The sequence below is a fragment of the Nipponia nippon genome, unplaced genomic scaffold, assembly GCF_047370975.1.
Source record: "Nipponia nippon isolate SJK-2023a ecotype South Korea unplaced genomic scaffold, ASM4737097v1 scaffold_20, whole genome shotgun sequence".
Classification (NCBI taxonomy): Eukaryota; Metazoa; Chordata; class Aves; order Pelecaniformes; family Threskiornithidae; genus Nipponia; species Nipponia nippon.
Genome location: NW_028262337.1, coordinates 411553 through 424518, shown reverse-complemented (window position 1 = coordinate 424518; position 12966 = coordinate 411553). Strand labels below are relative to the sequence as shown.

General features: G+C 40.6%; 1 protein-coding gene across 7 annotated transcripts in view; it reads right to left on the bottom strand.

Moving 5' to 3' along the window:
- The window catches only part of OSMR (oncostatin M receptor), a 33421-nt gene extending 20893 nt beyond the window's left edge, over positions 1–12528 (bottom strand). Inside the window, exons 1-6 of one of the 7 annotated variants that reach the window (XM_087759901.1) lie at positions 12332–12528; positions 11781–12048; positions 11443–11507; positions 9599–9730; positions 5127–5223; positions 1486–1649 (exon numbers count right to left, since the gene is read on the bottom strand). In XM_087759901.1, coding sequence (XP_087616027.1) covers positions 1486–1649; positions 5127–5199 — 237 coding nt within the window. In that variant the 5' untranslated portion in view covers positions 5200–5223; positions 9599–9730; positions 11443–11507; positions 11781–12048; positions 12332–12528. Of the gene's footprint in view, positions 1–1485; positions 1650–5126; positions 5224–9598; positions 9731–11442; positions 11508–11780; positions 12049–12331 lie in introns of those variants that run through there. The other 6 variants (XM_087759903.1, XM_087759899.1, XM_087759902.1 and 3 more) reach the window with 6 other exon arrangements.
- Positions 12529–12966: the final 438 nt, after the last annotated feature.

The window sequence follows — 12966 nt, the reverse complement described above, 5'->3', positions numbered from 1 at the left end:
CAGTTTACAATTTAATTTCCCACTTATAGCACTGAGGACTGTAGTCACTGCTTTGGAAGTTACATAGACTGTCCATGCTTTGGTATAAGCAGACTCAGGGAGTTTCTTTATTGGTACACATTCTTCAGAAAAACACAGAAGCAAATACATTCCTGCGTGGCAGTGACATCCAAAATAGCCAGTTTATTTTCCTTGTCCTGTTTATTATTAGTAACAGAACAGACTACGTCCTTGGATTTGAAAAACTCTTTCTTTCTCCCAGCAAGTTAATAAAAATTCATTGGAAGGATGCTCCAAAAAGACACTTAATAATTTGTAGCTATATGGCCCGAGTTTCTGACTTCAGGGTTAGATCTACTCATGGGGTATTAAAAATCCTACCCCATGTATCAAAGTGGTCAAAATCTTCTGAACCATAGAGCTCATCTGCAGTGAAAATGTGGTTCTTCAAACTCAGACACAAAATACTACCAACTTGGCTGATCAGAGTAAGCTGTGATTCTTAACAGTGCCCATCTTATTTTATTTACTTCTGGTTTCAGAAAAATAAGCCCTTCTCTGCTTTATGTGCTTGCTCAGAAATAGCAGCTTTAAATGAGCTAGAGCAGTTTTCCAGTTTTACTAAGTCTTAGCATGTGCATTTCATATTCTTTCATAGTTCAATCAGGAGATGACTCATAATAGGTTATAATATCCCTAAAACATGCATGTAGTTCCCAAAAGATTTTGTCAGATCCAAAGGAGAAGACATTTTCTTTGGAGGCAAAAGTTCTCACACTGAAGTCACGAACTGGGGAAGACACTGGGAGCAGGCCTAAGCCTATGATTTGGGTGATCTCCACCTCGTCAGAAAATTTGCCTGCTTGAGGTGTTAAAGAAAACTAGCAGGATATTGACTTTGCAAAAGAGACATCACTACTTCTTCCTTAACTGTAGCGGTGGGTATAAGGCAACTGCTAACAGGGCCAAGCACAGGGCTTAAAAGGCTTCACTCACACTGAGACTGTCATTTGGTTCATAAGCTGACAGGAGTTGCAGCAACATGACTTATGCTCGGTTAGTCCCCAGCGAAGGGTAGTAATCATGCTACAGAAAAGACTGCCTTTCGAAGCAATGGAAGGGATGTTTCTGGGAGGATGCTTAGGGGACCTGCACCTTGAAAGGGAAACAGAGGCCTTCAAAATCAGATCTCCTAAGTCCGCCCAACACAATCCTTCAATAAGGGTATGCAAGGCATACGTTCTGCACAGGTGGAAATGACTTCTTCATCTGAGCCAGTGTTTTTGTTGCACAAAAACTGGGCGTAACATTAGACCAAGTCTGGCACCTAGCGAAATACAGAAGTGTTTCTAGTACAGTTTTGTAAACACTATGTTGTAAACACATACAGCAAAGTTATCTGTATATGCATCTAAACACTGATTTTCCTTTAGCTTCCTTTACATTGTAAATAACTAATACACCTTTTTTTTTAAATACACTTACTGTCCATACAGTAGTAGTTTCATCTGTTCGACGGACTTGTATTTCAAAAGACATTGCCAGCTCAGCATCATGCGCTGACTTGCCAACATCCCATTCCACCAGCAGCCGCTGAAGAGCCAAATCCTTGGAAATGTTAAGGTAGTTTACTGGAAACACAGTGGATTCTAGGAGCACAAAAAGGACACAAAAATATTAATGTTTAGCTAAATTACAAAGCAGATCTGGAACAACAGTCGTTGAAGGTAAGATAGGTTCCACACAGAGAGTTCTGAAGGAAAAAAAAAAAGTGATCAAGACCCGTACTGTTGATATCAAAAGCCAAGATAATCTTTCATCTTAAGGCATCAGCAGGTTAGAATGAGGTTCCTGCATGTACTCAATAGCCCCCCACCATGACATCGGGTATGCTATTTCATTTCTTTATGCCCTCAATTTACTAGCTACTTTATGGAAATATTCATCCACTCCTTTATAGTCTTATGAAGAGGAACAACATAACGTATTAACAGGGACTGAATCAGAGACCAGGGCCTGCTCTGCACTAACTTTAGTGCAGCAGTTTCCCTACGTATGGATCTTTACATTAACTGTAGGAAATGAAAGGCTCAAGAGAAGCAGCAGTTATAACAATCACTGATCAATCAAAGGAAGCAAATAATACTTTATAAGCATATTTATTAATTATGAGAATAGAGACACTGACACAGCTTAGTTGTTTATACAAGTCCAGCCTATAATTAAAGAATAAATGGAGGAAAGTATATATTGTACCATTAGTAACAACTTATAAAAAACTGCTGAAAGAAAGGATTATTTCTCTTTTAGCAAATAATCTACAAACTCTGTTGGTATATTTTTAATCCGTTCCTTTTTGAAAGGTACTGGAAGTCAAAGCAAGATGAAAACCATATGCTTTCAATCTAGTGGAAACTACTGGCGTAGGCTTCTTCAGATATGCTTGGAGGGAGAAATCAAGGTTGTATTGTTCAAACACTTGCTCTCAAACAGGACTGTGGTATCCTAAAAAAGTTTTTGAGGAAGAAGTATACACACATATATATGCACGCCATCTTCTATCAATTCTCACTGCAGCCTTAATGTATAATTACTGGAAAAAGATGAACATGTGTAAATTACATGAAAGCGGAATTTGACAGCATTAGTGTCTTCTGTAAGGTAAATGCAAAAATGTTTCAGGCACAGAAGTAAAATTTCCTTTTTTGGTATGGTTATGACATGGTCCTTAAAAAAAAACATACCTGCTGCTTGACAGTTGCTTTTGGAAAATAATAGCCATCAGTTTTATTCTACCATAAGGAAACCCAGCACCTATGACAACTAGTAGATGTCTGGAACTGAATAAACAAAGTGGGAGGCTTGGGAATAAGTTTCATTTGCCTAAATGACAAGGGAGCAGCAATTTTAGGTTTTACTGGAAAACAGAAATATTGTTAGCTTCACTGCCAAGGACTGACCAGGCAAGGAGCCAGAACAACCAAAGCAACAAAGTGAGCCATAAAATTAACTGTGGAAGTGGAGTATCTTATGTTATTTTGGGAAAGTAAGACAAGACACACTTCATCTCCCCACGTTCTACAGACTTTCACCATCAAAACAAGATATAGGCTGTTAAAATCCCACTTATGTTAAGTAATTGGCTGTAATGTTGTTCCTCTCCAGTATGTAATCTTAGCTGCTCATTTTCTGGTCAACCTTACCTGTGCATTTATCATCCTTTTACCTGAAGCACCATGTACCAAGCTTCTGAGAGGACCTCATTTCACATATGCAAATAGGTGGCTGATGTAAGGCTCTGGGCCTTGCCATTCTTGTGTTTTCTTTCTACAGTGCTGAAGCAACTGGGGGAGACAGATGGGCCCAGCACAAATAAACAAACCTATGGAAGGGACCCAGCTAGTCTCTCAATGAAACTCATAGGCGCAAAGTAAGACTCCCAGGGAAAGGAAACAAATATGCCTGAAAGAAAAGTCATCCAGCTGTCAGAAACCCCTTCCTTTTTCAGGGTGCACCATTAAAAGAAACTCCTGTGTATCTTCTCAATTTCCTTATTCTCTTTTCTGCTCCTTCTCTAGCCAATTCTAATTACAAGGGGCACTACTGTGCCTATTGCATTGATTGAGCTTGCCTCTCTTCTGCACACCTGCCTCTTTTTGTCCAAGCTAAAATCTCATCCCTTTTCTCACCATGGAAAATATTTTCACCTGCCACATTTAATTAACATGACAATAACCCAAAGGTCTCATTAGTTTCTGTTTTTTCTTCATCTCTATGAGTGTCCCTCCACCATGTCCTTTTAGTTAGATGACATAACACTTCAGACCTCACACAATTTTGTTTTCCTCAGAGCCTGGCATAAGACAGTCTAGATCACCAGTCAGGGCTTATACACAGTACCAACAAACAGAAGAAATATAGTTAAGGATATATCGCAGATCTTGAAGACCACTGAGTTACAATGTGGGACTTAAAGACTTTTGTAATATAATTTACACGTGTAGAAATATTTGTAGCACTCACAGTGATAATCTTCCCCTCCTAGCAAAGTTAAATAATCAAGCCATCTTAAGACTTGTTTTAACTTGAAAGCTAACTCAAGACTGTATGAATAGCTTTATGATTAACAAAAGAGACTAATTTTATGCTTGAACAACTGCATGTGAAAACAAGTGATCAAGTTACTGTAATGCAGCAACTGTTTGGACTTGCCTGAATTACAAAGTTTTGCCACTTTAGGGGCATTAGTAATAGAGTCTCAAAGCTGAGGAATTGGCACCTTGGGCAAATAGAGTGCGAACACAAATTTCAAGGTTGAAGAGAGGCAAAAAAGTCTGAAACAGGTACATTACCCCCTTCAGTACGATAACAAGTACATTTATGCAAAAAAAGACCCCTGTCCCTCCTTCACCAACTTAATTAAAGCAACACAACTTCTATAATGCAGGCTATAGTCTAGTAAGTTCTGCTTTCTTAATGGTGGTCACAGAAAAGTCAATTAAAAATATTAATTCCTTTTTTTCCTTTTAATGGAATCACCCCCAATGCTATTGCCAGCAGCAACTGTGCAAGCAGCACTTTTACCTTAAAATACACAGCCTTCTGGAAAGTTATCCTTATATTCAACTTTGTTCTCTCTGAATATGCATATTTGCTTTTTTCTTTGGCTACATATGTGAAGTGTAAGAAATAAAAATCTGGTTCTGGAATCTTGTAGCACAGTCAGAAAAGAGCCAACAGAAGTGCTGAAGTTTTCATAGATGAGAAAAATAAAAAAGAGAAAATGAAGGGAAGAGGTAGAAAAGCATAAAAGTTGACAAAGAGGAAATAAGTTAGTTAAAGATGACAGAGCACAGATCAAAAACATCCAAGACAGAGGGGGAGCAAGATAAATAAATACACTCTGGCTTCACATCATTGCAAGTTATTGATTCAGCAGGCAATTTTGCATGATGGGGTTACAAAAGGTAATTATACAAGTTGTTTCATCACCTTACCAAAGAGAATCATTTGATTAAGCTTGTAACATGTTGCTTAATCACAGGAGACTTAAAAATGAGCAAGTCCAAAACTTCAGTTTTTGTAGACTGTTTCCAAATAAAAAAAGGAAATGTTCAGACATTTACCTTGCTGCAAGTATGTAGTGTGGCAAGTCCTCAGGGGGAGCAGTACTGCCAGAACCATGAAGTGATTCATCATTCATCCGCCTTCTCCTGCACAAGACTTGTCACGAAAGAAGACATTTCTATTTATTTGTTTCTTTTATGAGAAATGCATGCCAGACAACAGTCCAGACAACACTGCTGTATTTAAGAATGAATAAATAAAAACCCAACCACACAGACTCCAGGCAGTTTAAGAGAAATTCAGGAAGAATGGACAAAGAAAGATAAGGAATGAAAAAACCCTCTTGTTTTTAGGACCTGGTTACAGTATAGGGAAAAATATGCCACACTCAAAAAGTTCAATTTAATCTAAACAAATAAAACACACAATATCTTTAAAGTTTTCCCTCCACTTATTTCTGAGGAATATTAAAACAAAAGTTTGTCCTGATCTATTTTGGCTTACTTTCTGTACAAGTAACAAGATATCCATCCTAACAAGGGAAAAAAAAAAAAAGGTATCAAAGGTACAAAAGGCCTTGTGGTTCCTACTCCACCTAGAGCCTGACTGATGAATTCAGCCGAATTTGCTAAGCCCTTTGCAAGCACCCAGGACACCATATGGACGGCTTTGTTAGACTGGAGTTGGAATACATGTATCAAAGTCTTAGCCAGTTCCATTCCTCGAAGGACTGTCATCTCAAGCACACATAGCTCTATCTAGCATTCCTTTTACAGCTTTTACACTCACATTGTGACAGGGTGAAACTCCGTTTGATTTGCACAGCCCAGACCTGAGGAACTGATCGCATGTCAGACCTCATAAGACACGAATCACCTGCAAACTCCACTGTATAGAAGGGAAAAGTAAACATTCAGCAGCAGTATGGTTAGAAGCACTCAGGCACAGAGAGTACAGGAGTCCAAACAACAGGAACAGGACTATGGATACAGCTATCTTTAACTTTTAATTTCCACTTTTTACATTTCTGGAGCTGTGTAGAATACTGATAAAGAGAGTCTTCTACCACTGCTTCCATAACAGAAGTTGAAACTGCTTAGCAGGGCAGATGATCAGGATGACCTTCTGACTCTACTAAAGTCAAGGACAGAACACTTACTAATTTAAGAAGGGCCAGGAATTCACTCCAGCATTTCTTCCTAACAGAAAACCTCCAATTTAATACCTGAGAGCTGCAGACACTTAATGCACTTAATGACGCTGCCTTAGATTTATTGGTTTTGAGAAGCTCTGAATTTCTCCAAAGGATCAAAAGAAAATATTTCGAACTTTCCCCCCCCTGTTTCTAAAGGTCATATGGAAAACATAGAAGAGTCCTGTGTGCAGCACTGCAACCCAGGGCTCAATGCTCACAAGAAGCACCCTTGCTGCAGCGTGCCCCAACTTTTTCCTTGTGAGCACAAATGCTTCACATGAAGGCCCCCATATTTAAAAGGTAAGCGTTGACTTGCCTAACGTATAGGCTTCTGCAGTCTTTCTTGCCATTATACCAATATCCTCAAAAGTATTTGGACAACACTAAAATCAACATGAATAAAAGAATCTAAATATTTTTGAGAACCTAGCCCTAATTGACATGCAACTAACAGACTGTTCCAAGAACTGACTTAGGGAAATCTGCTTCTTTATAGATTTTCTAAGTAAGTTTAGACTTTTTTAATCACCTGATTAAATTTAATATCGAAAAGGGAAAATAAGTTGATATATTTTGTCTGGAATAAACATGATATAGAATGGTTCTTTGTTAGAGAGCAGTTAGTGGCAAGTAAGCGACACAAAAAAAAGTCTTTCCAGGGCAGATTGTGTTAAAACTTCTGGTAACTCTTCAGTAGATTGTTACTCTTTTGAATTATACAAAATGAATATTGAGACACAAAGTCAAATCTTGCATGCCCTTTTTCAGAAAAAAAGTTAAAATAAAACTGTCTTTAAAGTCAAGGGAGCTGGCTCTCTGCTCTAAGACCAATTTAATACAAGAGTGGTCAGTTAGGTTCAGTGGCATAACTCCTGACTTAATTATATCAACATGATGAAAACCTGGTCCCACAAGACTCCTGATTTTGTAAACATCTTTGGGGTTGGACACAAAGCTATTGCCATATTTGTCATGTATCACTTAAATCCAGTATTAAATACATTGGGAAAGTATTGTGGAAGTCATTACGTATTAGACTATTTGTTTAACTACTATTTGGAAAACAAATCCAAACTCTTTTCTGCTCTTAAGAGGCATTCTCAACTACTGTAATGAAATAAATGTCTAATTTAACTCTCTCTCTCTCAAGTCATTTACACTGTTGGTTCACTAATGACACAGCCTAGATCACTTTTATTGAGGCATAGTACAAACGCCATATGCTACTAAAGGGTAGTGTAATATAATAAATGACCATCAGAATATAAACATATTTTGGACAGCCACAATGCTTTTCACTATTCAGTATGTTAATAATCTGGTTTAATAATAATAAATAATAAATATAATAAATTGTGATAATATGTATCACAACTGGATCAAACCAGTTTTCATGGGAAAAGTTCTGGAATTCTCTAACAAAAGAGAATACGAAGTAAATTTAAATAAATGAAACACTATTTGAGAAAAAAGAAATACAGTCCTTAATATACAAGTAATATTTTGACTTAAATCATCTTTATGCAGAAACTTCTGCCTATGACTAACAAATTGATCACATAAGGTAATTACTACCAACTAATGTCAAGCACTTACTCTGTATTATCAATAATTAAGTACTTTTATAAAGTCATCATTTAAAAATCTGCATCTTGGTTACAAAGATTAAAAGAGAATCAAAACAGTTATAAAAAATAAATTATCAATTTCATTAAAAAAAAAAAAAACATTATGATAATAGATTAACTACATCCTTGCCAAAAGTGAATATAATTGAACAACAAAGGGAATGAAGACAGGAAGCCAGGGAAGGTTTTGGGGTATTTAAATAATTCATCACCCTGAAACAGGCAAAGTGCTACCTCTGAGAAATAGTGAGCAACTATCAAATGCCACAGAAAAGTGACAATCACAACCACTGTTCTGGTGAATAGCTTGGTTCAGATTTGCCAGTCTGAAAATATACGAATACCACACTGGTATGCCACTGTTCTTGAGAATGAATCACTACTGACTTTGTTTTTAAGCCCAAGAGAAGTTATGTTTTGTCACCATGCTCCAACCTGGAATGCCTGTGTACTTCGTTTCCGTAAATTGCAGGTAAAAACAAGAAGCTCTCGTGCCAGTGATTGTGAATGTGAGCTGCAGACATGTAATTTGAATACTTTTTGCTTTCTAGTTACTTTTGTCATTAAGATAATTTTGCAATGGCAAAGTCTCTAGTCTATCCCAGAATCACAGAGCAGTTTGTCCAACTGAGTTCTGAAGAACTCCAAGGATGGAGATTCCTCAGCTTCTCTGGGCAACTTGTTGGAGTGTTTAAACACCCTCACTGTGAAGGTTGTTTCTCCTTATATTCTCCTTATATTCATACATTAATTTTTCTCCTTATAGTCATATATGGAGAATATCTTCTTTTATTCTCCTTATATTCATATATTCATTTTTTCCTTATATTTTCCTCCTTATATTTTCCTTGCTACAATTTGTGCCCATTTCCTCTTGTCCTTTTGCTGTACACCTCGGCAAAAAGCTTAGCTCTGTCTTCTCAGTAACTTCCCATTAGTTTGGTGAGGACTGCAGGTAGAGCTGCCCTTACTATTCTCTTCTCAAGGCTAAGCAAACTCAGCTACTTCAGTGACTCCTACCTGTGCTCCAGCCTCCAAAGCCTCCTGGTGTCTCTCTGCTGGACTCAGTCTTCTTTGTACTGTGAGCCCAAAACTGGACACAGTAATTTAGATATGGCCTCATAAGTGCCAAATAGAAGGAAATAATCACTCCCCCAAGCTCTAATTCTTTGCCATTATTAACAACAGTAGATACAGTTCTAATTTCTGTGATGAATCTTGTTATTGGGACATACGGTGAAATGATCTGTAAAATGGAGGATAATACTAAGGCGTAAGTTGAGGATGACTGGGCACAAAATGATCTGTCAGAGCTACATAAGTTAGCTGAGCAAGAAATTTTTCATTTTACCCTATATTCCTCCCCCTTCTAAAAATTCAACATCTGTCAGGGAAGTAAAGCAGACTTGCTTATTCTCGTCAGTCAGTCACTGACAGATCTTTTTAACTCATGAATTACAAGTCTACTTGTAATTCTTCCCATTGGAAAAATGTAACCTTGGGTGTGACAACTCAGATACAAATGGATTCAGGACTCCCCAGCCTAACTTGAAATTAATCAGCACTGATAGATACATGAATAGAACAGAACCATTTTGGAGACCTGGTGGCAATTGCAAGAATATGCTGCAGCAATGGGAATTGTTCAGAAACCTGACAATTAAAGAGCAATCACTCAAGAAGTGGAGACAGCACAGGAGCAAATTACCTTGGGAAGAAATGAAATCTCCTTCAGTAGGTAGTCTGCAAATAGTCTAAATAAATATCTCCAGGTAAACTATTTCTCCTTCAGAGCAAAAGGCTGGCTTAGATGATCCCCAACGTCCCGTTCAGGCCAATGCTTTTGTGATGCCATGGATGAGAGGAAAAAGAAATTCCCATTATTCATTCGGTAAACATGCCTAAGATAAACATTTCATCAAACCTCTCTTCAAAGGCATTAAAGCACTAAAATTCAACTGAAACCTCTTTCAAGATCAGGCTCATAGTATTCAGGAATCATTGGCTGGGAGTTGGAGCTATATAGTGCATATACTGCTGCAATACCCATGTGTGTAAGAAAAGGAAGCCCCTGCTATGAACATCTAGTATTAGTCAATATGTTTTGTATCAGCCTTCCTAAAACCACATATTTCAAATCATACTTCACACAACTTTCCTTTCTCAGTGCCTTTTGCTTTGCTTATTTAAAACAGCTGCCAGTCACAACCCACATCCTCAAATGAATCAGAGCCTGTACACAGGCTGGGAAAAGAAATGTTTTCAGCTGCTAGGATCCAGAAAACTTTATTCATTTAAAGGGTAGTATTACATAGGGACACCAAACCATAAACACTATTGATCGAACAAATCTTCCTAAACCAGATGTGGAAAAGGACTGTCAGCAAGGCAAATGCAGTAATAATACTACTGTGGATTAATATCACTTTTTTCATCCTATGTTCTCATTCCCTCTACTTCATAGACAGACAGACTGAGGATAGGAATCACGATTCAAGTTCATACCACGCAGCACGAGGTCACTAACATAACTGACGTGTTTAGTGCCAAAACCTAATAAACTCCTTCCTTAGCCACCAAAGAGAAAGAGGCACCCCTAGAAAGTAAGCCAGACCATAGGTAGACTAACTTATCCTCTGGAGGTGTCTTTTTTTCCTCTTAAACAAACAGACAACTAGGTAAGTGCCAAAATGAGCTAGAATGCCCTAAGTCAAAGATTTGTACAAAGACTTTGCATGGAAGTGTGCCTCTGCTCTCCTGATTCCTGCAATTCCCAGTATGATATCCCTTGCAAAATCAACAGTGCAGAGCTGACATCCAACTGAGGCAGCTTTACTTGAAAATGGGAGCAGTGTCAAGCCATTGGGAACCTACTGGGTGTTGGTAAAGTAGCATCTGCCAAAGCATCCTACAACTAAGTAGATCCCTCTTCAAAATAAACATCACACTCTTTATAGAAAATTTAATTTGCAACAATTCTGAATTCTGGAAAAAAATGAATAGTTGGGACACCAAATTCTAAAGCGGATGAACCCTTCCTTTAGTCCTTGTACTCAGGCTTTCTTCTTCCAAGCAATTTTAAAGATGGTTTCAATTACACTTAGCACAAAAAACACATCTGCGTATGACACTGAAAGCTCCTAATAAGCCTTTCTGATCTAATGGGTGAGCAACAAGTTTAAAAAGCTGCACATGGAAGAAAGGAATGTCTATAATTAAGGTCTGATAGGCATGTAATCATTCGATCGCTTAGGGGTAGCTATATCTCCTGTTTTTTTGATAAATAGAAAGCTCTTTGTTGATCCATGCTGTTGGTTTTCTAAAGAGCTTTGCCAAAACAGGAAAACATTATGTATTTCATGGTCCCATAAAGGCTGGAATCCAAACAAAAAAGCAATTAAATAGCAAAAAAATGGGGTCTAAAAATGTAAAGTGATCAACAAACTCTGTAAGACTACTCCTGCCCCATCAGAAAGCAAACGCGAACAATTCTAGGGAAGGAATCACATAATGTGGTGGCGTGACTCATACCAACAGGAAGAATAATTTTACCATGTTTTCAGGCACGATCTACTTGCAACGCTGTTAGGATCTGGTTTACTCTGCTAGAGCAGGGACTGGTCCAGGCATGCAATATTTAGATAAAAAGAGAGATAAAAAGGTTATGCCAAAAAAACAGTCAAACTCCAAAGAATGCAGGAGCCACACTGGAATTTATCATGTTTTCTCATTTACTCCAATGGTTTTGAGATTAAACAATGCATTTCAGCTGCTTAAAAGAAAGGAGGAGCAACACTTTTTCTGGATTTAAAGGTCTGGGTTTGCATTTCCGAGCAAGTCAACACCTTCTCGAAGCAACAGGAACAGATGTTAAAACCAAACCTAATCACCTGGCAGGAGCAGCATCCTCACGCCACGATGCACCTCACCTCAGTAATTTTTGCCCAGGTCAAACCAGCGGCTTCTATGCTGCAGTTAAGCAGTGACATCTTGAAAGCAGAGAAGGCTGGGGAGGGGGGTCATAAACCGCATTAAAGTCAACGGCAAGTGACGGTGCTGCCGCAGCAATCCCTTTCTGGAGGACGAGGGAGCAGCACCAGGACGGCGGTGCCGAGCTGCCGGCTGGCCCCCTCCCGCACCCGCCGTGCCGAGGGATGCCTGGAAAAACGGGGGTTAAAAGGCAGGCAAAGGGTGAAGAGAGCTTAACGGGCACCAGGAGGACTAAAATTCAAAGTAAAAACTCCACAGAGCGTTTCAAAAAAGGCTCTGGGGCGGTCCTCCACCCCGTGGTGGTGGTCCCCGTGGTGGACCTTCCTCAGCGGAGGAGGCTGAGCTCCTCTCAGCGAGGGCGGCCGGCGTCCCCCAGCGGGAGGGGAGGGGAGGGGGGGATTACTGAGGGAACGAGGGGCTGCCGCGACAGGGAGAGGCCGGCATAACTCACCTGCAGCCGCCGAGCAGCTCCCTCAGGAACGGCGGGGAGACAGATCCCCGCCCGGCGGCCAGCGGGACGCGCCAGCCCCCCCGGTCAGTGCCGGGAAGAGCTACGGCCCTGCCGTGCTCGGCCGTCCCTCCCCCGGGCCGGGCGGCGCCTCCTCCCACCTCACGGAGGCCGGGTGAGCAGCGTCTCGGGAATTTCCCCCCCACGCTCCGGGAAGCGCGGCCGGTTCCCTTGGCCGCCCTCCCAAAGGCAGGGCGCGGGCCGCCCCGCCTTATCCCGCAGCGCCCGCCGCCGTCTGCCCCCTCCTCGGGGGAACGGGCGCCCGCGGAGGAGCGGTCAGGCGGCGGAGGCCGGGCCGCTCCGCTGCCCCAGGGCGAGGAGGGGCTGCGGGGTCTGGTGTCCGCCGGGGACAGGGGCCGACCCTGGGGTGGCCAGGCAGGGTTAGCCTGAGGGGACCATGAGGAGCAGAGAACGGACATTTTCCCCGATCCTCCCAGTCCCAAGCTGGAGTGGTGTCTCCAAGACGCCTGTGCCTCTGGTGCCATGGCCCCAGGGTTCCTGTGTCTCCTTGGTCTGGCTCCGGGGAACGGGGACGGTCGCTCTGGCCACCAAGGCAGACGGGGTGGGGAGGTGGCCTG